Source organism: Apostichopus japonicus, chromosome 5, assembly GCF_037975245.1.
Source record: "Apostichopus japonicus isolate 1M-3 chromosome 5, ASM3797524v1, whole genome shotgun sequence".
In the NCBI taxonomy this organism is placed as follows: Eukaryota; Metazoa; Echinodermata; class Holothuroidea; order Aspidochirotida; family Stichopodidae; genus Apostichopus; species Apostichopus japonicus.
In genome coordinates this window covers 16,267,024-16,293,135 of record NC_092565.1, presented here as the reverse complement: position 1 = coordinate 16,293,135, position 26,112 = coordinate 16,267,024, and the positions used below count along the sequence as shown (strand labels likewise).

Below are 26,112 nucleotides of genomic sequence, written 5' to 3'. Positions count from 1 at the left end.
AAAGCGGAGATAAAAGTCCCTTGCTCCCGTTGTGTTACATTTTATTTGCTATTAAATACAAGAATCGATTTTCTTTTATAAAAGTGATAGAAAAAGAGACTTTGGGTTATAGATTTACTTTAGTGCGTCTCCGCGGACCACTTATAGGACTTGTTGTCTGACCGTTGAGAAACAACGGGAAACATTGACAATTGTCGCCGTGGGTGATTGCAGGCATAGCGGAAGTGGTTATAAGCTTATGTTTAATACTTGCTTAGTTAATGGTTATTTTGGTGTTTCACCAATGAAGTTGTATATCTTCAGGGAGGGTCCTTTGGAGGTAGGGGTCGATGGGTGTTATTGTCCCTCAAACCATGGCGTGTAATGTCTCTTGTATAGTTCGACTACTTTTCTTTTACAGCTTTGTAATCTGCTACGAGACACTTGTTGGCAGTAAATCAATCTGATAACAAATTGGAATCACTATATTCTAAACATAGTCTTATCGTGCTTTCAACGATGATCATAAAGTAGATTTGCTAGCGACCGTACCAGACCCAATCACGTTAACTGCAATTAAGGTATCATTTCCTTCTTCTTGGTGAAGAAACATTAAGTCACAAACTGATTCGGACTTTCCCAAAATGTGGCTTATTACATTGGTTCCCGGATGAGGAAATTGTGTTAAATCGGTCTTAATTCAATCAATTGTTCCTGAAGTTCCCTAAACTAGCTGCATATCGTACTCATTATACCTGATATACGTATATATGTGTATGCAATGATGAAACGTGTTTTGTTTTTTAATGTGGAGGTCAAACGTCATTTAGGGTCAATGACGCTCGAAGGCATATAGGACTGACAACCTTGTAAGCACCATAATTTCAAGCATTAATCTTGCAGGACCTTATAGGAGTCATACTTTTGAATGCTTATTCCTGTGAGTTCATTGCAGTTACCATGTCTTTTAATGTGCATGTCTAAGGTCATTTGACGTCTATAGAGGTAGAAGTCTGAATACTAATATACAATAGCTTCAAAAGTATAACTTGAATTTCATGTATGTTATGTGCAGCAACATTCAGTGGGCAAAAGCTTTGTCATCAGCCTGCAAGTAGTAAAATGTGACATTTTGGTTTGCTTTGTAGGTATAGCTGTTTCGCTTGTGACAGAAGCGTTTAACAATCTGTCAATATTTCACAAAGGTACCAAAAAATTTTGCGACCTTATGTCACCATTCGTGCGAAACACTCATCCTGACTACAGCTTTCAAACCGTCCATTCTTTAAATGCAAATAGGTGTTGTTAGGTCCAGCTTACATATTGCCTATCATTCAAACGCCATTAAGAACGTTATGAATAGAAAGAGTCTGGAAGGTGTGTGCCATAAGTTCAAGTCGAGTACGTTCACAATAGCCAAATACCTCGGAAGTTCTATTCAACCTACACGGCGTAGGGGTGTATTTTGATAAGGAGGAGATTGACCAGGCCTCTTCAGCTACATCCCTATATACCGTTTAGGACCATTGAGAGGATAATCTCTTTTAAGAATTAAAAGGCCACCGTTGGCTTCAAGTATTTTCAAGGAAGAAGTATTTCTAAAACTTCCTAAATAGTTTATTTAAAAGTAACGTGAGACCGTTTAGTTTGAAATGCACATAAGAGCTACATAGAATACGCCACTCAACTTGTCAAGAGGTTAAGCCTCCTCTTGTATTATAGTTAGTGTTATATGGTATCATATATACCCAGTGTCTTCCACACTACAAGTGTAGACATGAGCAAAAATCCACAATATCCTAATATGTTGCATTAAATATAGTGTCGCCGAATGTAATAGACTAAGACCTAGGCCCTTCTATATAGCCATTCAAGCAAATTCCTGTCTGTGCGCCTATACGAGAAATATTATATAACAGATTGGGAATGTCAAGGAAAGCAAAATGCATCCGAAATTGATGGCGCCAAACTTCAGTGATGACTGCGTTGCTTACGGTTTTGCCATGAAAAATTTCAACACGAAGATTGTCACAAAACTGTACATACCATGCAACAGATAGCCCAATCCCAAAGCTGAATGATGGGTGTAAAATTTGATCTTTTAAGTTCAGTGACACCATGTGGCCAGCATATCTAACAGTTCTTGTGTCAAATTATAGTCTTCTTAGCTGGTATGTAACCAATTAGCTCATCTTTTGCGAAATCAACACAACAGTTATAATAATAATGTATACATTCTTATATAGCGCTTTACATCAAAAGAATGATCTCAAAGCAGCTTCACAGAAACGCCTAAAATAATACAACTTAAAAAATATTACAGCTTATTAGCTTAAAAATATTACAGTCTAAAAATATTGCATCCTAAGAATTACAAAAATTAATAACTTAACAATAATTATTAAAAAACAATAAAATTCATAAATTAAAGACAAAGGCAATAAAATATGACAGCATACAATAAAACTAAAATATTGAACTATTACAGCCGAAAATTAGCAACAATAAGACTATCAAAACATAAATAGAAAATACATTTCAATATAAACAATCAAAAGATGGCAAGATGGTGACAAAAACAATATGACTGGAGGTTCAAAGAGAATAATACTTTCGAAAAAGGTGAGTTTTAAGGAGTGCCTTTAAAACATTTAATGATGGAGCTGCCCTGATGTCATTGGGGAGTGCATTCCATAGATCAGGTGCAAAATAGGCAAAGGATCGTGCGCCAAAGCTTTTTTTGGGCGAATCTGCCCGGCTAAGTCGTATCTCCATCGAATGTCTGCTCCTCCGTCGTGTGCGATTGGCAATCTGCAGGGGCTCTGGAACGAGCCAAGATAGTGAGGGGCAGTGCCATTTATAATATTGTAAGTTATGACTTGAATTCGATCCTTGCGGAGACAGGTAACCAATGAAGGTCAATCAATATGGGTGTGATGTGAAAAATTACACATTTCTGACTGTATTTCCCATGTCGGGGGCGGGGGGGGGGATATGGTGGAGGTATAGCATGTGATTTGACAATGCACTTTATCAGAGAGTTTTATGGTGGGAATTAGTCACATAATTCACTTAAGGCAATATTTTGTAATTCGACAAGGGGATTAAACATTACCCTTAATAGCACTTTTGTATATCATTCTTGCTTAAGCTTTTCTAAAAGTAGAAAGTTATTTTCGTTTTCAAGGTGAAAGTCTTGCCCAAAGGACTTGTTGATCAAATCAAAATATTGAGAACAGTGCACGACACCGGCTGCATTGGTTTGTAAGATTAGAATTGTTTTCGCGGATCTGGTACCTGTTGATATTCTGAAAAGACTTTGTAGCTATTCTTTCAGTTAAAGAGCATCTGTATAATAACCACAAAAAGTTCGTAACATAAGTGGTTTCCAATATACACTGCATTGCTTAGAGATGTTCCTCCTAGCGCTCCACCATTCCTCGCCTCTATTTCTTTCTCTGCCCTCGTCTTTGTTCACAGAGTATGAATGAGAACTTTTGAAGTGACAAATAAAATATCTACAATTATATTCACGCCTATACCAACCACGAATCGGATGTGATGATTTCTTCTTTTGCTAGTATACGTCGACCACACTTATTAGGAGCACTATTGTGTTTATCTTAAACCACATTTCTTCTAAAGTTCGAAGTTTATTAGTTTAAATATTCGGATGTTTTTATCTTAATATAGTGTTTAATGTTTGTTGATCGTGTCTCCACTTAAATCTATATCGTTATAGTACAGTAAACACCAGTGTAGACTCCTTCTGGAGCTTGTAGCCATCCCATACCTTAAGGAGTATATAAGTTAGAGAGAAGTAAGTGGCTCATTGGAGTAGGATGGGGAAGGACCGGGGTGGGGCCAGTAGCGTTGGAAGCTATCAAGGTTGAAGGGAGAGAACAGACAACGGGTTGAGTCTGGGTTTTTATTGAAGCTCAGTTTCATCGACTTTGCCTTTAAATGCATTTTAATCCAAACATTGTTTTGCCTTCAGTTGGGGGAGGCAAAGCATTTGACTGGGCACCCGCCTCCTCCCCACCCCCCCCCCCCATTCTGGTTAAACGCTACTGACGAAATACTATTTCACTTATTTAGTATATTACCTTCCGTTTTAGCGGGTCTGGTACACAGGTGAACATGGATGAGCAGCACTTACTGCCTCCAGTCGCCACGATTGGTTCAGCAGTATATATGGATATTAGCTAAATGTAACAATGTTATGATGTTTATCACTTGTCGTGTAGGTATATGTATCTAACGTGAAATAATACTTTAAGGTCATATGCCTAGTAACAACACGTTTCTATCAAGATTCAAGTCAGCTTATGTATATACACCTAAAAATATTTCATTGAAACATTGTTTGTACTATACAATACAACATCCGGAATGATTCCCCAAACAGTTTGCCTATTTAACAACTTAACAGAATGTCAAGAATTTTGTATGTCAATATATAGCTTAGGCCTATAGTTGGACACGTGAAGCTGGCGCCATGCATCGATACTATGTTAGGCTGACAACTTACCGCATACCATACAGCGACTCTGTCATGTATCAAAGTATTTAGGATATGAAGTACATGCAAGTATATGTTATATTATATTTAGATCACCTCCATGACACGTTGTTAATCATTCGGGGCCATCTTTACTTTTCACAGCTATGCTGTGTAAATTAATAGCATTTCTTCATGTGGAATGCCGTCTTGCTTATAAACAGTTAAGGGAATGCATGAACGTATTATTCGTTTGTTGGTCAATGGATGTAGGCTAGTTGGATGTATTTTTAGCAGATCGACAGACGAAACAATAATAACCAATAATGAGTCTGGATGGGGCCATGCCCTTTCTTATCAAACCCTCAGTCGCAATTAAACATTGAAACTATACATTACATACCGTGAAAAAAACAGAATAAGGGTGGGGCACTGACCAAGGTTTCACACAACCAAATGGTAACTTTTATCGCATTTGTCGCTGTCTGCCAGTTCAAAATAGTTTTGGAATTCCACTTTGAGGTACGAAGGCAGGGGGGGGGGGAAGCTTCTAAAAAGTGGGGGCACAACATCAGAGGGGCACTTTCTCATTCCACAACCATCACTCGTTATGCTATAAACCGATATACACCGGCCGTATTACTCAAATATATATGATGTGTTAGTATGCTATCAATACTATTATGGTGCACGTGAATAATTAAAATAAAATATTAAAATTAACAAAGGCTTAAGATATCCAAACGACAGTTCTTCATCAAAGGGGTACATTTTATTTGCCAGTAGGTGACATTTGGTATTTTGCAAAAAAAAAGTACGGAACGTTCCCCCAGTGCCCCCCCCCCCGGCTACCCCTGTGCGAAGGTGTTGCTGTTTCAAGGTTGCTCAACATTTTCTTTTTTCTTCTTTTCTCGAAACTATCAAAGTATTCGCATTCTCCACCCCCCCCCCCCCATCCCTTCCCCATTTCTCACGTTAATCAGTATGTACCTGGGTAAACGTTATTCGGGCTCATCGTTCGATATATGATACAGTAAACCTATATATGACACACTCCAAATAGTACTTCCGTGATACAAATCACAAACTCAATGCGTACTTTCGTGCTTACCTCTTGTTAACTAACGATAATCCAACGGTTATACCATGTCATACCGAAACGAAATATTTCAAGCTAATTTCGGCAATCAGTTCGAAGTTAAGTACGATACCGTCTTTGGAGACAAATTCGGAGACCGTTCGAAATTGTGGGTACCTTGAACTATAATAGACAACCACATAAATCTTCCCGACTTGCATTGAGTCGCGATATCTTTTTCTTTTTCTTGTTTTCCTTTTTTTTTCGGGACTTTTCTTTCTTTCTTTTTTGTCGATGCTTATTTTCGATTCACGAAATTGAATCCTTTATCGATCCTCGCTATATATATATTGACACTTGACATCGTTGTCATTGGCCATCAATACTTCATTATCATTTCTCAAAACACAGAGAAACGAATTGTATTTGAGGAAAATTGACCCCCATTTCTCTGGTATTACGACTCCTGGAGGAGAGTGATCATGTTTCGATCGCATAAAACTCTCCCTGTTCACAACGTTTTTGATTTATTAAAAATAAAAAATAAATTCTCCGTCTGTTAGTAGTAACTTATGTTGTATAATGTAAGTTGAAACGTCTGAAATATTATCAAAATTTGTAAGGTTTAACCTAGTATATTATAAATCCTTTATTCATAGTAGACACCGGGACTTTAAGGTTGTTTGCTATACTATAATAATATTATCGATATTTCTTTCACCGTTATACGGATATTTCATTTTCATGATACCTACCAACCTTACTGGGTACCATAAGCACCGACAAAGTGATTTAACATTCATGTTCTTCTAAACATATTATACCACATGTATAATAATAATAAACATGTCACATGATCCTTTACGACACAGTCACATGTAGTAGACATCAAAGGTTACGATATTTAATGAACTTACTCAAGTCGTTGATGTGTAATATGATTCAACATATCATAGCCGATCAGTATTACATGTTTTGTCGATTACAACAGTGATAAAGCACTGTGAATGACGTCATAATAAATTATGTGCACGTTTTGTCACGACCATCAATAGCTGATGACTCTTTTAACGTCTTTATTACTTATTCGTATAGTCCGAGGTATACATAGGGAATCACAGAGATGGCATACACCTGTCACACACAGTAGGCTATAAAAGAAAACTGGCACAAGGAACGACTGGGCCATAAGACTAATTGAGGATAAACTAGGACGGTGATGATGAGAGAAAGAATTACCAGAGCCAAATTTGGATACCATATGATTGTAAAGTGCACACCAATACAACGTGATATATGTTAAAATGTACATAGCCTAATATACGCAGTTGCTTTCGCACAATAAAGTAATATCCGGGACGGAAAATATCATTCTCGCTGCTGCGTAATCTAAATTTAATTGGTGTGTGGTAATGTACATTTATCTACACAAAGTATTGTCATAGACCTATGATAACTCCCCCATGTGATCGCCCCTCCTTAACCCATTGGGGAAGGGGTGTGAGAAGGGGCGCATCTCATCGTCTAAGTGCACGAACCAAGTTGCTACAGGACTACAGATCATGCACATACATTTACAGGAGCCTTTAGTACGAACAGTTTTTGAATAATTGAAGTTAATTAATTTGTTGAATTAATTAAAATATAATATCATGTTGAGAAGTTGGTCTGCTAGATAGGTTCCTAGCTTACGTTTTGCCTAGTACTTCTGACGGTATGCCAGATACAGATTTACTTAATATTATACAAGACTGCATAATCCTATATGTGGAACATATATAATATCTGCAGTGGAATGTATTTTAGGGGTTATAGGCAAGATCAACGACAGCAACCCTACATTATATGATTTATATACATGTATGGTGTATCAATTCATTATCAAGCAACAACTTTTAATGTGGTTACGCTAAATGGAGTTGAAATACAACATTTCCATTACTGCAGAGGTGTACGGTAGCCTACTATACTTTATTCATCATTGCCGATATATATTGAAATTGTGTCAAAACACGGCTTAAAGCACATATGTTAGAATGAAATCACCCCATGCTAGGTTTTTCCCTTGTCAACAAGCTCTAGTTTTATACAACGTTAATTCAAATCAACATTGAACTCGGATTAAATTGCCAGTTATTTATTCGTGATGTTTAATAGGTACATGTTTGAAATAACGCACGTTATAATAGCATGGTATGTAGTATACGATTTCATATTGCAGCTGCATGCCTCATCGATAGCTTGTACAGATTAACATTCTCAATAGCAAACACAGCACATGGGGTTTATTAAGTGCAGGCTAGTACAACCAGAACGAGATAATTTACAACACAGCATAGTGCAACGGCGTTCCACAGGGTGCCGCCAAGTTGTAGTAAGTAATAAAGACTTTATGAAACGTGAAGGCAACTGCACACTGTTCTCTGTCCTTAATTTAATACGGTCATTTGCCTTTACCACCAATCAAGTCCACGTGTCTTGTGGAATACTTCTCGTGCAAATTGGAAAATAGTTACAGCAACATGGACAACACATGCATGATAGGCCAAATGGTTCTGACCTCTGACCTAACCAATGTGTTTTCACTAAACTGCCGGTCATTTGCTTGTGCATGGTTAGACAGTGCTTACAGGACAAACGTTCTAGTTTGTTCTCTCCTACATGCCATCCCCTCTGTAGTTGTTCTTTATATGTTTATTGTTTGTTTGTCAATAGTTAATTTTACCGGGGAAAGGCGGGGAAGGGGTTGGGGATCAATCAATTCTGCTGCGTGTGGTCATTAGTCCGAACTATTTATAGTGTCCTTCAAAAATCGGAGACGACGAGGGTTGAATGCTATCTAACATTGCATATTATCTTTTACATATTAAACAAATTACCAGCTTACAGCACCATTTAGAGCGTATGCAATACTGTACTTCATATAGTACGGTGCGCTGTGTTTGTTGAGTGCCGTTTGAATCTGATAGGAAATTATCCAGCACTTTGTAATTTATTTACGACTTGCGACCAGAATGCGGGCTTTGAGATGTGCTATTGAGCTAGCAATCTTAGTTTACCTTTAGGCCTTATCTAAACGAGGTTTGTGCATGCGTATTCAACTGTGCAACAACTTTGACTAACGGTACTTTTGCGAAAACGTTCCCGAAGAAGTTGTGACGTAACACTTGCGCGGTATAAAAGGCAAGTATGTAGCTGCTGCACTTTGTATATTACAAATGAGCAAGCGAAAACGTGTACCTTTCATACAGTGATGTGGGACTGACGGTATAAGATGATAATTTGATTTGATTTGATTTGATTTGATTTGATTTATTTGATTTTCCACTGGATATATACATGTGGAGGGAAGTCCTCTAAAAAGCCAATTCAGGCTTAACAAGGTAAAGGACTCCCAAGAAAGAAAGAAAGAAAGAAAGAAAGAAAGAAAGAAAGAAAGAAAGAAGAAGAAAGAAAGAAAGAAAGAAAGAAAGAAAGAAAGAGAAAGAAAGAAAGAAAGAAAGAAAGAAAGAAAGAAAGAAAGAAAGAAAGAAAGAAGAGAAGAAAGAAAGAAAGAAAGAAAGAAAGAAAGAAAGAAAGAAAGAAAGAAAGAAAGAAAGAAAGAAAGAAAGAAAGAAAGAAAGAAAGAAAGAAAGAAAGAAAGAAAGAAAGAAAGAAAGAAAGAAAGAAAGAAAGAAAGAAAGAAAGAAAGAAAGAAAGAAAGAAAGAAACTGAAAGAAAGAAACTGAAAGAAACTGAAAGAAAGAAAGAAAGAAAGAAAGAAAGAAAGAAAGAAAGAAGAAAGAAAGAAAGAAAGAAACTGAAAGAACTGAAAGAAAGAAAGAAAGAAAGAAAGAAAGAAAGAAAGAAAGAAAGAAAGAAAGAAGAACTGAAAGAAACTGAAAGAAAGAAAGAAAGAAGAAGAAAGAAAGAAAGAAAGAAAGAAAGAAAGAAAGAAAGAAAGAAAGAAAGAAAGAAAGAAAGAAAGAAAGAAAGAAAGAAAGAAAGAAAGAAAGAAAGAAAGAAGAAAGAAAGAAAGAAAGAAAGAAAGAAAGAAAGAAGAAAGAAAGAAAGAAAGAAGAAAGAAAGAAAGAAAGAAAGAAGAAAGAAAGAAAGAAAGAAAGAAAGAAAGAAAGAAAGAAAGAAGAAAGAAAGAAAGAAAGAAAGAAAGAAAGAAAGAAAGAAAGAAAGAAAGAAAGAAAGAAAGAAGAAGAAAGAAAGAAAGAAAGAAGAAAGAAAGAAAGGGAAAACAAAAAACAAACAAAAAAGCATATATACATAAATGAAAATATAACTAGTGTCTTAATAAAGAATAATTAATAACATACAATATAAACGATGTATCAATACTGAGAAATTACTTCTTTTTTTAGTGCTTTTCTAAATGTTTCTTTAGATGGTTTAGATTTTATAGTAGCAGTTAGATCATTCCATGTCCTCATAGCACGATTCTTTAAACTTAACGTACCAAATGTTGTATTACATAAGTTGTGGTGTGCTTGACCGGCACTTCTAGTGCGGTGACTATGTATGGCGCTGTTAATAGTAAATAAGTCATGAAAGGCTGCAGGAAGTAAGCCATTCCAAGCCTTGTAAAAGAATGTGGCTACATTCAGCCTAACAATATCGTTAAATTTTAATAAGTTGAGCAATTTGAAAAGTGAGCTGGTGTGTTCACGATATTCAGAATGAGTTATGTGACGAATGACTTTCTTTTGTAGGATTTCAAGAGGGTGAAGATAAACATTATGGGTGCCAGACCAGATTATAGAGCAATATGAAACATGGGGGAACACTAATGTTTGGTAAAGCATTCTAAGAATATTCTGAGGAAAATAGTGTTTCAACTTAGAAATGATACCAACATTTTTCGCCACAGTGTTTGCAATATTTGATATAATAACATATTTGAGATGATAAAAATGAATTACATTGTTTTTGTTTAAAGGGATGACAGAAGTCCTTACTTAAATAATTCAAAGTATAATTCTACTATGTATAATTTCAATGATTGATAGATAATATTAGTTCTAAGTTATGATCATTGACTTCCGAAAGATTCAACTTCGTAAATGGATTCTCTCATTGATAACTGAGCAACACTTTGTTGCGTACCTGTCGCCGGACGCTGCGGACAAGGTTGCTATATAAAGTGCAGTGATCATACCCAAAGCTAAACTCAACAAGGCGTCGGATTCTTACACGTATATTATCAAGGAAGTTTTACATTGGAAAACTACTATAAAGGTCGCTTTAGCAAATGAAACATTCCTCTCACCTTTGAAATATTTCGGGTTTCCAATCAAAAACTCAAATTAATTGATCAGTTGGTTTGTGGGTTTGTAAGACACATTTGAATAAATTGATACATGGGGTAAATTGGTTTATGGCGGGCGCTCTTTGATGTACATGTGATACACAATAATCAAGGTACCACAAAATCACTAACTGTTACCTAGGATACGAAAATTAGCCCTTTGACTGATGTGTGCCAGTTGCCATGCGACACGATTGAAGCGGATGAATAATACAAAATTAAAATAAAATAATTCAATGTCTCGAGCGATTATTTAGCCAGGAAGCTAGGGGTGGGGGGGGGGATCATGAATGGATCACATAGCATGGTCTCTTTCGATACTTTTGTCAGTGTTAATACACCCTTGAGGATATACTTACTAAATACGCGCAGACGGTAATACGATTAACACACACACACAAATAAAAACGCGTCAGGGTAAATTGTGGATGATTTACGACATCTAGTCTATATGTCAAAGGCTTTGCTGAGATGACTAGACAGTGGGCGTTATATTTAAATGCATGGTTTGTCTTCATTCTTTGTTCGTGACATTCGAACAAAACCTATCATTCAAGGTAAATAAAAGATAACCAAATGCTGGAACATAAAAGAAGTTCGTTAGATTTAACAAACTATGATAAAGGTCAACTGTATAGGATAACGGTCTCCTAGTGGCGATAACTACACCACACTGTTTAGAGTACAATAACCCGAAAATATAGGGAGCAATCTCATTATAGCACATAGCTTATTATAGGATGGACACTAAATTTGGTAATTTTTGATATACTAAGTTCATCTCTTAATTAAGTTCGTCCCTTTTTGTCATGGATTTTACGCGCAGACAAGACTTACGCTAGAATTAGAATAGGAACATGTGTGTACAAGCTGGTTAGGCAAATGAATATTGCCTGGAAGCGTAGGCCAATTTTTACATTGCCTTAGTCCGTCTTAAAACTTGAAGGTAGCTCATTACACCAAAAATAAAGAAGTAATATAAATATAAGAAGAAAAATAAATAAAGAAGCTCTTTTTCAAATGAGCAAGAGCAGACCAATTTGAAATCACGTTTGGACGGTATGATGTGTGAGACGCCACATCACCTTTTACATTTACAACATGCCGTAAAGTTACCTGTCTGACCTTAAATGTTCACGAAGAGGTAATCGTTGAATTTAACCTATGCCATTTGTACGTGTTAGTGTTCTACAGCCTCATCGTGAAGTGTGTCTGTCGCCTTTAATGTCAATAGGGCCTACTACATGTAGATGCTGCAACATAGCTTTCAACAGAGGCAACAGTGACCTACAATTCTTTAACTGAATGTCTCTCGTAGTGTTAGAAAGGTAAATGACCCATGTCATCCTTTTCACGCTCCCTGTGATGTCATTACACCTTATGTTGTAAGTCTCCTATATAGCATCGAAGTAGGCTACATGAAGTTAGGCTCAGACGGCATGCTGTGGAGTGATTTAAATCGTCGCGTCCCTTAGGTCGGATCAACAAAAAGGTAAAAATACTTAACCCTCGAAGTTTAAAGACAGTATGGTCACACAAGACTAGTAGGTATGACGTTTTAATCCATATGAAACAGATTGATAGTTCAAAGCAGGTGATGAAGAATTACTTCTTGTATAAACGAAAATCCTCTTTGGCAAAGAGAGAAAGAAAGGAAGAAAGAAAGTCTTCTTTTGGTTTACGAAAGTCTGTCTCAGTTTGATAAAACGAAGCGGTTCACACGACTTCACTCTCACAAGTTACAATACTGGATTTAACAGAAGTCGAGTCTGGGTCAAACACTTCATATGCCAAAGCTTACTGCCATAACTTTGCCGATGGCTATTTAATGGGATAAGTCAATCGGTTTAAGCATCGGGTGAACAAAGATTTTGCTCTCTTTAAAAAATCATTGAAAAAATAAATTATGATTTGTTAACGGCTTTATATTTCAATGTTTGTGATGTACTGTATTGTGAGCAAGTCCACAGGGCAAAGATTTGAATTATCAGTTGCGAAAGAGAAGGAAATTATTGTTTTGTAATCTGCGCTCATATTTCACTGTACTTATTTATCTTAATGCGACTACGTTTATACAACAGCGTTTTAATATTAGCTTATCGTTGATAGTGTAGGCCTACTGAGCCTAAACCGCTTAGGCTTGTAAATATACGTAACCCAAATGTTTACACCCTGTCATGATATATGCTATTTTGGTTTGCGACATTTTAATTCATGCAATCCGATACCTTGCATTCTACAGAAAGAAACATATGTCCTGTTCATTTCGTCATTTATCTGTTTTCGGATTCGCATTATTCATGTTTTTATTTTATTTTTATTCAGCTACATCGGACAATGTATAATATTGCTCAAGGGCAGGCGATGAAGGTTGAAACTAGTTTTATTATCCTGTAAACGATGATTAAAGTTAAATTCGTCATGTACTTACGAAATACGCAAAATCGGTAAATCCATGAAACAGACTGCGGTTTATGTGCCAGTAAACAAAGCGTTCCTTAGCAACTGAATGAAAAGTGAAAGATTTTTACAATCACGTCTCCCGAGTATCGTCGGTATGCATAACAAATGACAACCTTTGTAATATTCTTTTATGATACATATAGCCAGTTTTCATTGTGTCTTGTTAAGAAAAATATAAACGCTGTCGTGCTCTCTTCCAGTTCAATCAGGGGGTGACTTGTACTGTGTAAGAAAATCCGATTATGTACTTATGAACTTTCTTTCGTTTATCTTAAGCTGAATTATAACTTTATTTCATTGAGAAAGACGAGAGGCAACGAACTGAATGTGAAGGTTTCTGAAATTATCTTGCACTCACACCGTTTCTCAAGCAAGAAATACCCTATACCAGTTAGTCTTACAGTATCTCCGAATGATATGTAGGAATTGTTTTTCAAGCCTTCCATTACTTATTTCAAGAAATTGTGTCTAGTCACATGGTATGAACAATTCTGGCGATATATGCATCCTTGTTTTTATTCATTATTTTCGCTTGTTACGAAACCATAACGGACATTGGCGAGTCCACAAATATATAATCCAACTACGGCTAGACCGCATTAACTGTTCTAGTATGTAGCTTAGGTAACGTAATGAGCTTGATAATGATATGCAGATGTCAAAGGTCATACAATAACTAGCACATATATGGCATATGGCAGCCCTTTTGAACACTGTTGGTTACAGATAATTGTATTGCCTAGGCAAATGAGTTCAATGTCTTCACTTTTATTTCACGATTTTGTGTAATTAAGTCGAACGTTTAACACTGAACTGCTGGTGTTAGATGCGGTTGTGTAGTTTTTGCCATGTGAGCATGCGTAGTTGAGTTCATGAAGGTGCATTGTAATTTTGGTCACGCTTAAAGCAAATCACGGTGTTTAATGTAGCACAACGCAGTGCGAAAAGTACAGGAACGACTTTGGCGCCGTTTTGACAAAAACCAATTGTCGTCTGCTTTATACGCGTGTAGTAAAAGCTAATTGGTTTCCATTCAAGTATTGTGATCGTTCGTTTCTTGCAATTGATGAAAAGAAAAACAGCCAATAAAGAAACTTTGCTGGTATACCCGAAAAGAGGAAACTGGAGGAGTTTGAACTTCTATCAGGTTTAAAATAAAAACTTTATTTTTATTTAGAACGAAACTGAAATATACCCTAGAAGGAAACACTGACCCGTATTAACAAAAATAAAGTATTGATTGGTGCACGGTTGGGTCATTGACTTGCTATGAATTCAAAACAACGTCTATTTGTCAGGTTTTGATAGATTAGTATTCAAAATTCTTCTTCTTTTTCATGATATGAACAATTCAATTTGTTGGAACTGAATTATCCATTAGTTATTACGGGATATACCCCACTGGTCTCGTGTAGTGTACCGAGGCTGATCCTTTCGTATAGTCTCGTCGCAGTAGAAAACTAGCGCCACACAATTTGTCGATGCTGCTAACGGTCATGTTCTTACTTTATGGGCAAGACTTCATCTCCTAAAATGCAATAATTTGTAACGTAAATGGGTTTTTTTCTATTCCGGTATATTATACTTAATTAATACTTCACACAAAAACACCAAATTTGATAACAACAGATATCACTTGTTTATACCATGCCATTGTCTAACCAAGCTAGATGTACATTCCGATCCATTCATGTAGTGATGTACCAAGAAGATCCCAGATTCCCGTTTTGCCCCCCCCCCCCACCCAAACACTCTCCCTTCACTCTTTTAATGCGTAAGCTGATAAAATAATACATCAACTGGTGTTACATATAGTCTACCACTATCCTCATTGAATCGTTTTACCTTCACCCCACCCCCCCCCCCCTCCCTCGCCATTCAATATCCCCTCACTTTAAATGTTGTTGAGAACCCGTTTAAAGGTAGAAGTTAAAGGTGGAAATTAAAACTATATGGGTTAGGTTCAGCCTAGTACTTAACCGTGTTAAAATAGTAACACATTACCGTCTTATGACTGACGAACATTTCATACTTACGTGGATATTTAATGGTGAAACTAAGTCTAATACTTGAGCATGTTAAAGTCGTACCACAAATACCGTGTTGTAACTGACATAATACGTGTTATAACTGATACATAATACCGTGCTACAACTTACAAGTAACATGCATGTAATATCGTGTTACATCTGACATGTTACGTCGTGGTAAGGTGATAGCACAACCGCGATCGTTATTAATTCAATATCGAGGAATATCTAAAGTATACCAGACTAAGGACTCGTCCAGACTGCCAGTGACTCTGAGCCAGTCGTTACACTTTTCTCTCATCTCCCTGTGGCACAAGGAATGAGATTAAAATCTCTCTGTCACTAGGCTTATGTCTCGTTTACTATATAGAAAGGATTCAAATATTTCACAACCTGAAATAAACCAAAATTGTACAAAACTAAGATACCATGTACTAATTCTCACGGAATTGTCTTTCATAGGTCAAATGGTTACAAGCGAAGACTAAATAAATGTGTTCACTCTTATCATAAAGATCAATTTTTGTATGTTAGATTTGGTAGTTAGTTTTAGAACAAATTGTAGGCCAGGTTATCCAACAGAACAGAAACAGTAGCTTAGTCAGAATATGTCAGGATGGGGGTATGCGTTTAGAAGAACGGTTTACAAACTGCTGTGCGCAACCCACGTGTGTCGAGGTTAAAATTCGAGACAGGGTTTCCAGCCCTGCCAGGACGGCTTAAGAACACGGGACACATTTAGGCCTTACAAGAATATAAGCATGACTTATAGGGATGAACAGTTTGCTCTGCCTCATGTTTCCTCGTGTAGATTATATAGCGGGTAGTTCGATAAGAGCTCCCTGGTTGCACATAACTAGCCATTACGGTACATAGAGCTAAATGTCAAGACTAATTTGCCTGGTTTATACTCTGCATGGGTTATTGAAAGTGACTGTTTCATTTGAAACAGTAATTTCCACAACACGGCACATGTTTGGAAATAATATGCCCACTGACACTTATCAGAACATCGTTCCGGAGTCAAACCTTCGCAGTGAGCTAATGATAAGAATAGCAAAAATAGTGCCCTGACCGCCAAAATAAACTGAAAGTCCTAATGGTTGAGCATGCGCAATACCTCTAGTATGTGATGTAATTCCGTGTTGACATGAAAACTGTTCATAAATGTTGTATTCTTACTGTTTTCTTGCAACATTAAAAGTTGTATTTTGGTCGTACATTATTGTGAGCCTAATAAGGGTGGTACGGGACTCAATGCAAACTGTAAAGTGGAAGTCCCTCCCGTTTTCGTCCCTACATATCGGTACGCAGATAATGTAATTGGTCGGTCGTGCTGCTGCGGATTTTCCGTTACCCTTTGATGAACCCTTACAGACTTTATAGCTCATGCCCTGATTAACATGATAAATTATTATCGCTGAATTTGGTGAAAGTTTATTGATAATAACTGTCTTAAAGTTCAAAGGATCGATTCATCTCTTGAGCGGGGATTTGATGTAAAACAGAATGAAGCAGTCTGTAATGGACAATGATGTCAAAATGTCCACACACGCGCGCACACACAAGATGTCAAAATCAGTCCATCCTGAGGTATTAATGAAGAGTGTAAGGTGATGACCGGCATGTCCGCAAACCATAATATACTTCTTGCACTAGCAAACGTATCGTTACTATTCACCCTTAAACCGCTACCACAGAAATCACATAATACAAATTAGTTTTAGAGATAACCGTGTGTCCTTATTGTAATTCAGAGACCATGACACAGGTTTGAGATCAGGGAAGGGGCGTTGAAATTATCGCATGTGGCGGCACCACGCCCGCATGAAATTATTGCTGTAGGAACTTATGTGGGTTTACTCCGTTACGTCCCCCTCCCTGGTGCTGGGACCCTGTTTGTTGTAACTGGTGTCGGTATAAACTATGGAAACAATGAAATAGAGTGTTTTCTTATCATTTACTGTATTGAGGCAACTCATTGGTTTCCAAATTTAAGAGGGGCAGAAGCTGAGGTGAAAGCCAGAAATTACGATCACCGAAGACAGACTACTTCCAAATCCTATGACAGGTCTCTGCTTCAACACTGTCACACACATTTACAGTGCTCTTTCCGTGCAGAACTTAGGGGGTAAATACGCCAATTGGCCTTTCCTTGGCTGATAACTTGCCGCTGTTCTTTTTGGCATCGCTTCCTCCCTCTGCCAAAACACGCAGCATACATGGCTACTTTACATTAGTAATGTGGTGTGTGGGAAAAGAGTGAGAGAAAACATCAGTGTGGGGGAATGTATACATGCAACATCATATCACTGTGTTTTTGAACCAGGAGCTATTTGTCTTCTGAGTATCTCTGATTGGTACGAAGTGATTGAAGACTTTGTTAAAAAAAAATGATATAGTTCTCTTGAATTTTGTTTTATTACATTTACCTCGTTGATGTGGTTATATATTTTATTTATAACCAATCACCCGACCTCCTTAATTTATGACATTTTTAGAGGTGAGTTCTACCATTCGGTAATAAAATATCACCCTCAGTTTTGAGAGAGGAGCTACAGACAGGTTCAGCAATCTGGTTTCATTAAACGACGATATTCATCATGTCATCAACTATAGAAACCAGACACGATAACATCTAACAAGAGTTTAGTTACACCCACGTGATTGGAAAAGGTCATGACCTTTTGGTAATTATAGATTCTACTAAGATGGGCTTTTTTCTTGGTTGAGGTCGTATGTCTTTGATATATGCTCTCTCACGGTCCATATACATCGAACAAAGTGACATACCGGTAACCGTTTTATCGAGTTCGTGTACTGTACATTTTGAGGTCATCACAGTACGCGTCGTGGACATTCATATTCATTAATAACCTTAATATAACATTTTGCTACCAACCCGCGCGCTATCTTCATATTTTAGAGTAATTCCGGAAACATTGAATTTTTTCCTTCATTATCACGTGATTTTACACTTGTATGATATTAAACATCGGTTATCGAATATTGAATACCCAATTCGGTTTATCGCCCAGTTTGAAACTACACGGTATACCGTATTACGTCATACAGATGTACTGTGCACGCTGTATCTTAAAAGGGTTAATGAGGTGTAACGCTGTTCTGTTTTAGAAGACCGTACATTGTTTTACAATAAATGTATCTACATTTAACACGGCATTAGCTATATACACAAACAGATAATTGTTAATTGAGAAAACATTGTTTTAATGAGTGACACTGTTTTAACTGCGAACATCTCATACAGATGTTCGATGCAGAGGATACAGATGATATTGCCAAAAAAAATGACATCAGTGACGAATACATAACTAGCTCCTCCACCTCCTCCTTCCATCTCCCCTCCTCCACTCCCCTCCCTCTCCCCATTCACTTTAAGATGCACTTCTTAAAAAGTAAAAGTCGTAAGAACAACTTCTATGGTATCCATAGTGGTTATAGTCAACAAAATTATATACTTCGGATTCAAAAGTGAAATGATAAATGGGATTTTTACAGAGAGAACCGGTGCTTCCTTCATACAGACTCCTGCGTTTACACACACCGTGTGATTTAGCACACGACTGTTGGTATGGACTGGTCACAGTCGATTTCAATTATATCTCAGGATTTATCACAGTCTTGACAAGTGCATAGTTCGTTTTCTGTCTTGTAATTTTGAGTGAATATCTGTCAAATTTAAAAAGTTTGGGTTGATTAATTTGGGAACTCCGTAAATATTCAGCATCTCTGTCTAAGTTTTATCTCAGCATAAACATGCCGACCGTTTTGACACTCACGATACATGGGTTAAAATGCCAGTAGGGCTAATGACACTATCGTCTTTCTAAGGAAAGAAAATGAGAAGGGGAAAAAACACGGTTTTATGTCAATCCATAAATTTCAACTGAATTCATAAGCTCATAAATGTGTAAGGATGTACTCTGCGGTCGCAGTTTGTCTGGTTTGGTTGCGAATTATGAGGTGGAATGTTAAGCGATATTTGTCATAACCATATCAAAGGACGTTACATATTATAGGATCTTCGTGTCGCATGATGTCATTAGTTTATATGTCTGTTTATGTCAACTGTGATTGAGAGGGGAAAAGTGACGGGAGGTTAAGATGATGTGGGCCACGTTTGGACAGTGAGGTTTAAGATGAGGGGAGGGGAGGAGTAAGGACGAGGAGGAGGAGGAAGGGAGGAGGAGGAGGAGAAGAAGAAGGAGAAGAAGGAGAACAGGAGATTGATGGGGTGGAGGAAGTGAAAGAGAAGGGAGTTGCTGTTAACAATAACTTCAATCCAAATCTTTTTATGACGTGTATATTCCAAACAAGACCACAACCCATTCTCCGTCCACCTATGTTTCATCCTTATACATACACATCATGATCTAAATTTCCCAACGCATGCATACACTTCTAGTACGTAGATAAACCGGTCGCGTATTTACAATTACAGTTGTCAATTCGGGTGATCAAGACAACAAGCATATGTGCATCATCATTGTCATTGCAGTATCGGAATTTTCGAACGACAGCATTTACAAATGACATCATATTTCTTGTTTTTTTTTTCTTACAGTGCCGAAGATTAAAACGCGACCTGATAATGTGGCGGTCACAGAGAGCGGACAGTTTTACTTGAATTGTGAGGCTGAGGGGATACCGATTCCAGATATTTACTGGACCAGGGGCCGCAAGAAACTTCCGAGTGATGAAGATAATGTTTCGGTTCAGGTTCGAGGTGGACCGATGAAGAATTGCGTTTCAAGTTGGGTTATGGTTAGTGAAAATGTCGCTCTTTGATTCTCTCTACTTCACTATTTTGACACTCTCTACTTCAAACCAAAATAGGTTGTGTTATTTCTTACCTCAGAGCATTAACAAGAAGATAGTATTGATTAATTTCATCGCGCAAATAAATAAAAATGGGAAGTCCGATATTTTACCGCTCATTTCAACGTTTAAGCCTTTACTATGCAGACGTTTCATATCCCGACCGATGAAATAGGATTACGATACCAACTAAATACTACCATCAAGCCATATTATATTGCAATAAAACCTTGTTTCTCAAACAAGACACAATGTTGCTTTGATTCGCAAATACCGGTGAGTATTGGCTAGACAAGTGTATTAACTCTGTAATAAAACTTCGGTTCCTTTGCCTGGTTCGCGATCATTACAGTTTCAAGAAATGCCTCTTTGTGTGTAACTGCTTTAAATGTCACCAGTATTAGCCCCAAATTTTAAGCAGCTAAAAGAGTTACTAGAAGTTTTCAAAGGAAGTTCTGGTCCTAAAACTTGTTAGAATAGTCAGTTACATGTCTCACTGTGGTTACTTGCTTTTTAATGGTGGCCGAGTAAGCTTTTGGTTCTGATGTTCTTGCATATTGATGAGTGGGCAGGGCTTAACGTAAAATTCTTAAAATGTCAATATCTCTCCAACCGTATGTCCGATTTAGTTCATACTTGGTGTGGGTGATGTAATTACATAGTATGTACATGTTCTTTGCAACAACAATTTTAACCTCATTAGTATTCTTGAGTGGGTGGGGCTAACGGGAAACCTTGGGAAACGGCTTGTCAACACGGTATCTCAACAAACACAAGTTGAATCAATTTCATACTTGGTACTGGTATTGATTCCCATCTCTTGAATATTAATGAGTGGACGAGGCTTACCATAAACATTTGGTATGGTGATGTAACTACATAGTATGTATATGTTGTTTGCTACAACAATTTGGCCTAAACTTGGGACCACCTGGGCCCAATAATATTCCGGGCCCTTGTTTTGGGCCGGGTGGGCCCAATTTGTATTTCCACTTCAAACGCATTTGGGAGACATTCTTTGGGCCAGAATTTGTGGGTGCAAATAAATTTTGGGGGCAGTTTGTTTGGGCCGAATAGTTTGGGTCATTTTTGGCACTAACTAGACTCTGTCAACATGATAACTGATTTCTGGTACCCTCCTTTATATGTTGCTGCATTAGTCAATAGATAATCCCTCTTCATTTTGGTGTACACATGGTTCATGAATACTACCATGTATGGCTTAAATACTCTCTGAATATGTTTAGGCATCGGAACCACTAAACGTTTTCGTTTTGGGGTTTTGGGTTCTACTCACTGATGGAATTGAACGTGTCATATCACTGATGGCTTGATTTTAATCAAACAGTTGTACAGGTACGTCCCAAGATCCTGACATTGTGTGAACTAAAATTTATGTCAAGTTTATAAATATTCCAGACCTGGTTCATCGGTATCCTCGATTTATGTTTTTTTTTATTTTTGCAGAAGTCTCTCATGTCTGAGGTCAATTTTTCTTTCAAACGCATTCTGCCCCTTAATGATTCAGTAGAAACACATAAATACCGAAATACTTTTACGACACAACAATACGCGATTGAGAATAATAAGTACCCTTTCGTGCGGACCACATGAGTAGACTCGTGCGAGTAATTCATATCTAATAAATTGTGTTAATATAATTTGCGGGGAAGAGGAAACCACAAAAGACTAAACAAAATCAGAAACTATAGGTCTTAAAAGTACAATTCATTCGTCTATAAAAATAGATAATAGTTGGAGTACTCATCATAACCATCGCATATTATCCACCCTCCCCTCCCCCAACCCCTCCCCCGGCCCATTGACCCCTGTACCGTTGCCTTACACCTTAACACGCTTGCTTAATTAATTTCCATCGGTCTACATCTGCAGTAAGCAACGAACAAATAGGTTCAACAAGGCCCTGGTATATAACATATCGTATCCTATACTTTATCCTAATACGTCATATGTTGTAGTTTATCATAACTAAGTTAAAGCTATAGTAATAAACAATAGCGCTGCTGCTATTGCTACAACAGAGAATTGTTCACCACACGCTAAATTTGTTATAAAATAGACATTTTGGTCCCGCTCAAAAAGAACTGAATACATAAGTCCGTTATGTGGTAGTTCTCGTCTTGTCTCTACTTTCTGAACAGAAGACTGAGGATTGAGGAGTCAAACCTCAAGAAACACAGGGCTTTTATTTGTTCACTTTGGTCAATATTTGTTAATCCATTCATTTCAAGAGAGATTGTAATTTACCTCTTGTTATTCCAAGGGTTCTCTGTTTGAGCTTAGTCCCAGTAGTACAATCATACACAAGTGTACCTCTCATGTCACACCTGGTATAAGAAATGAACATCGGGTTAGTACATATTAGTGCAACCAAGTAAGGGACCAAGGTATAACGTGAAATAAGGAGTGGATAACCCATGAAGCTGCTCTTCGTAGTTGTAAGTGTTGGGGGGGGGGGGGGGTTGGTACAGGTGCAATAAGTCAATATATGCACAAAGGGAATGATTGGTGATCTGCAAGTGAAACAAAGACTGGATCACGTGATTTGTCCATCACGCAGACACCAAAAGTGAAAGACATTTTCTATTTCACAAACCATCACATAGTATGGACTGAATGATTACTCTATAGACTGTTCAGTTCATAACATATATAGCTTCCACTCGTTTGCGATGTTATGATGCACCGATACGATTTCCCGGCTGTTCTATAGAGCATATACGCTTCTTTTTGTAAAATGTCTGTGTGATGTGGTTATTATGGGATAGATACGGTCATAGTGTGGATGAGTTTGATGATAGAGAATAGAGGTGTGTTAAGGAAGCGTTGCTGGTTGTGTTTGTGAATTGTGATTAATATCAAAATCCGCACCCTTACTAGCTATGTACTGTTACTCAACAGTCAATGCCGCACATCGTGTAAATGCCATCGTCTATCCGCTACTGGGGGGTGCACGGTAGTAAATTACGTCAATATAAACTCAGTAGGCGAAATCTGCGCTGTCCAACGATCTTTGAATGTACTACTACTGCACAGAGCCCTTTATATAGAGATACGTCCCTGCTACTTCAAGTTAGATCTGTTAATTATGGCGATGTCAATTCAATATGAAAATATGAGCATGTGACTGTCCCACTGTATATGAGGTTAACTTTGAGTGGTCAAATTTGTCATGGACACAAAGGGTCAAGTTTCGGTCTTAAGTTGAATAAGAAGTCTTTTGCTGTGGCAATATAGCTGTCATCGCTGTTTCAGAAAGGTCAGCTATATTGACTAAACAGAGCTGACCGCAAATCGCGGAGGGGTCGTCTAATTTCTTCGGTTCATTCACGGTTCAATGGTCCTATCATAAAAATAATCAAGATAGATCAAGGTTTGGCGATTTCATATCCTCTGAATTTGGCATCTGCAGTAAGTGAGCTGTTAAGGTTTACAAATATTTTAAAGATACTGCTGAAAAAGAAAGAAATGGAAGACAGGAATAACATCAAGCTTGACTGACCGTAATCAAAATACACTTCAGAAGAAGGGAAAACTATTTTATACATTAGAGATTGTCCGTTGTTTCAACTGCACGCCCCTTGATCGAGTTTTGTCTCACAGTCCAAGCGAGGAAATGGTTACCTTTTTTTCTTGCCGTCCTAGATGTATGATAAAGAACTTTTTAAGTGTTCTGAAAGACCGCCCTCGAAACGCTAAGTTTATTTAGAGGGCGTCATTTCGAAATTCAGTTTGGAAAATATTACATCACCATATTACTTGTTTTGTCTCTTAATGTTGCCATGACCGACTACTAAGTTTTTGTTTGTTTTTGTTGCTTTGCTTTGTTTTGCAAGAAGAATGGAAATTATACGTAAATCGTTGTTATTGAATAACAAAAACAAACATAAAAGAGTAGGAGAAGAAACATTTATCTTATTTATTATAACCGTATCACTTTTCTTTTACTTGTTAAGGTGAATAATGCGCTCATGAAAGATGAGGGAGAGTATATCTGCCACGTGGAGAATAACGAGGGAAAAGTCAACGCATCGGCAATGGTAGATGTCATGGCGTAAATGGCTACTGTCGGCTACCATAGATTGCTAGTTTATACTGTGCATGTCCAGAGGCAGTTTTACGCAGTCACTCACATTGCAGACTTCCGTGAAGTCTGCTCTTTTTCAACGGCTTTCGTGGAATATCCAAGAAAGCATCGACATTCTCCTGAAATGACCTTTTTGCTGCTTATGCAACATTGGTTTCCAGTTGGATATCGCATTATTGTATATATGGATTGTTGCTGCATTGCAAATTGTCTACTTTATGGTGGAATGTACCACTTGAAGTTGAATCGCATATCCATAGATATGTATCGTTGTATTGATCGAGTTCTAGTATTGTTTTGTTGTTCGAAAAAAACATAGCGCCATCTATCTGATTCAACAAGAATGTGCCAAAAGTTAGTTAACAAAAGACAGTGTTTAACAAAACAGCTCCTACATGATTGTCACGAAGAGAGCGTCCTTAGCTTTTAGTTCGGCGCTTGGAGATTTAGTTTGTGAGAGAACCAGCTTCGCTATTCAAAGAAAGCGCACGTTTAGTTATTTTATTGGAAAGTGCCACCAGTTTTCACTGCGGTTGCGCCCTCAGTGGTTAAACAGAAGCAGACCAATTGTTATTTATTAAGAGAGCTGTCTCGGTTTCCTCCTTCAAAAGTTAAGGGAAGAAACCGCTACCAATGTTCAAACATATAACATTTCACTTCCTTCAATTCTCTTGGATCCGACAATCTCCCAGTTCATCGTAGTTATACCCCCACGTTTACAAGGAGGCTATATAAACTAACGAAAAAATAAGCTAGGCTTGCTTGACTACCACGTTGAAAGTACGTGTTATACAGTTGTTTCATGTATTTATATCGAAGAGAATTAAGTAATATAGAGAGAAGAACCCGTAACGATCTATTCATCTCTGATCTTAGTAAATAATCCCTTGTGTTTTTTACCGTATCATATATGCAACCCGAAATGTAGAAAAATCTGAATAAATCTTGATAATGTGGATGAATTAAATCACAAAAAGAAACAGTAAATCCGTTAGCTTTGACTATTTTCTTCCTTTACTTTTCAATTTTTGTACATCAGCACTCTTTATTATCATTAAAATGTCGTTAATAAAATAAAATATAAAAAAACCTTTGATATCATGTCTATCTTTCTAAAGACAGGCTTTCTTGTCATTTTGTATCGAAACCACTGGCGGATCCAAGGGGGGGCCAACGGGGGCCATGCCCCCCCCCCCAAAGGTGAGCCAAAAAGTGTTTCCGAACATCCGCTGAATCATATGATTGGAAATTAAAAAAATCGAGAGGAATAGCAGTGGTAGACTAGTCTAAACCTTTACGTTTTCTGATTTAAAATTAAATGTATGAGCATGAGGATTTACAGTTTATCACCATTTTGCAGTTACAGGCTGGTTGTAAGAAATTTATAACCTATGAAAAATATAATTTTTTGAGAAAGATGATCCCAACTTTGTTTTATAAATATTTTAGAAAATTACACCTGGGATACATTTTTTTAGAAGTAAATTAACATCACCATTGTACACTTTTGTCGCACCAAATTGCATCTGAGGCAGCGGCGTAACGCCTATGGGCTCGGACGGGGCAAGCCCAGGGGCCCCCGACCAAAGGGGACCCCGCTGCACTGATGTACAGAACTTAGAAGAGGGTACCTTTTTTTTCTTTTTGAAACGGCACGTTTTCGTTGGAAAAGAAACTATAAACAAGACAATGGACATATTTTTCTGTGTGACCTTAGTACCTACTCAAAGCTGTTATCGGCTATGGTCCTATTTCTTACACTTCCAGTCACAGTGGCGACCGCAGAAAGATCATTCTCCAAGTTGAAGCTAATCA

At 37.4% G+C, this 26,112-nt stretch overlaps 1 protein-coding gene across 1 annotated transcript in view; it reads left to right on the top strand.

The window, feature by feature from the left end:
- The window catches only part of LOC139967844 (insulin-like growth factor-binding protein 7), a 30,676-nt gene extending 5,403 nt beyond the window's left edge, over positions 1 to 25,273 (top strand). Inside the window, exons 2-3 of the mRNA XM_071971976.1 lie at positions 19,936 to 20,135; positions 24,167 to 25,273. Of these exons, the coding sequence (XP_071828077.1) occupies positions 19,936 to 20,135; positions 24,167 to 24,268 (302 nt within the window). The 3' untranslated portion in view covers positions 24,269 to 25,273. The remainder of the gene's footprint in view (positions 1 to 19,935; positions 20,136 to 24,166) is intronic.
- The last annotated feature ends 839 nt before the right edge of the window (positions 25,274 to 26,112 follow it).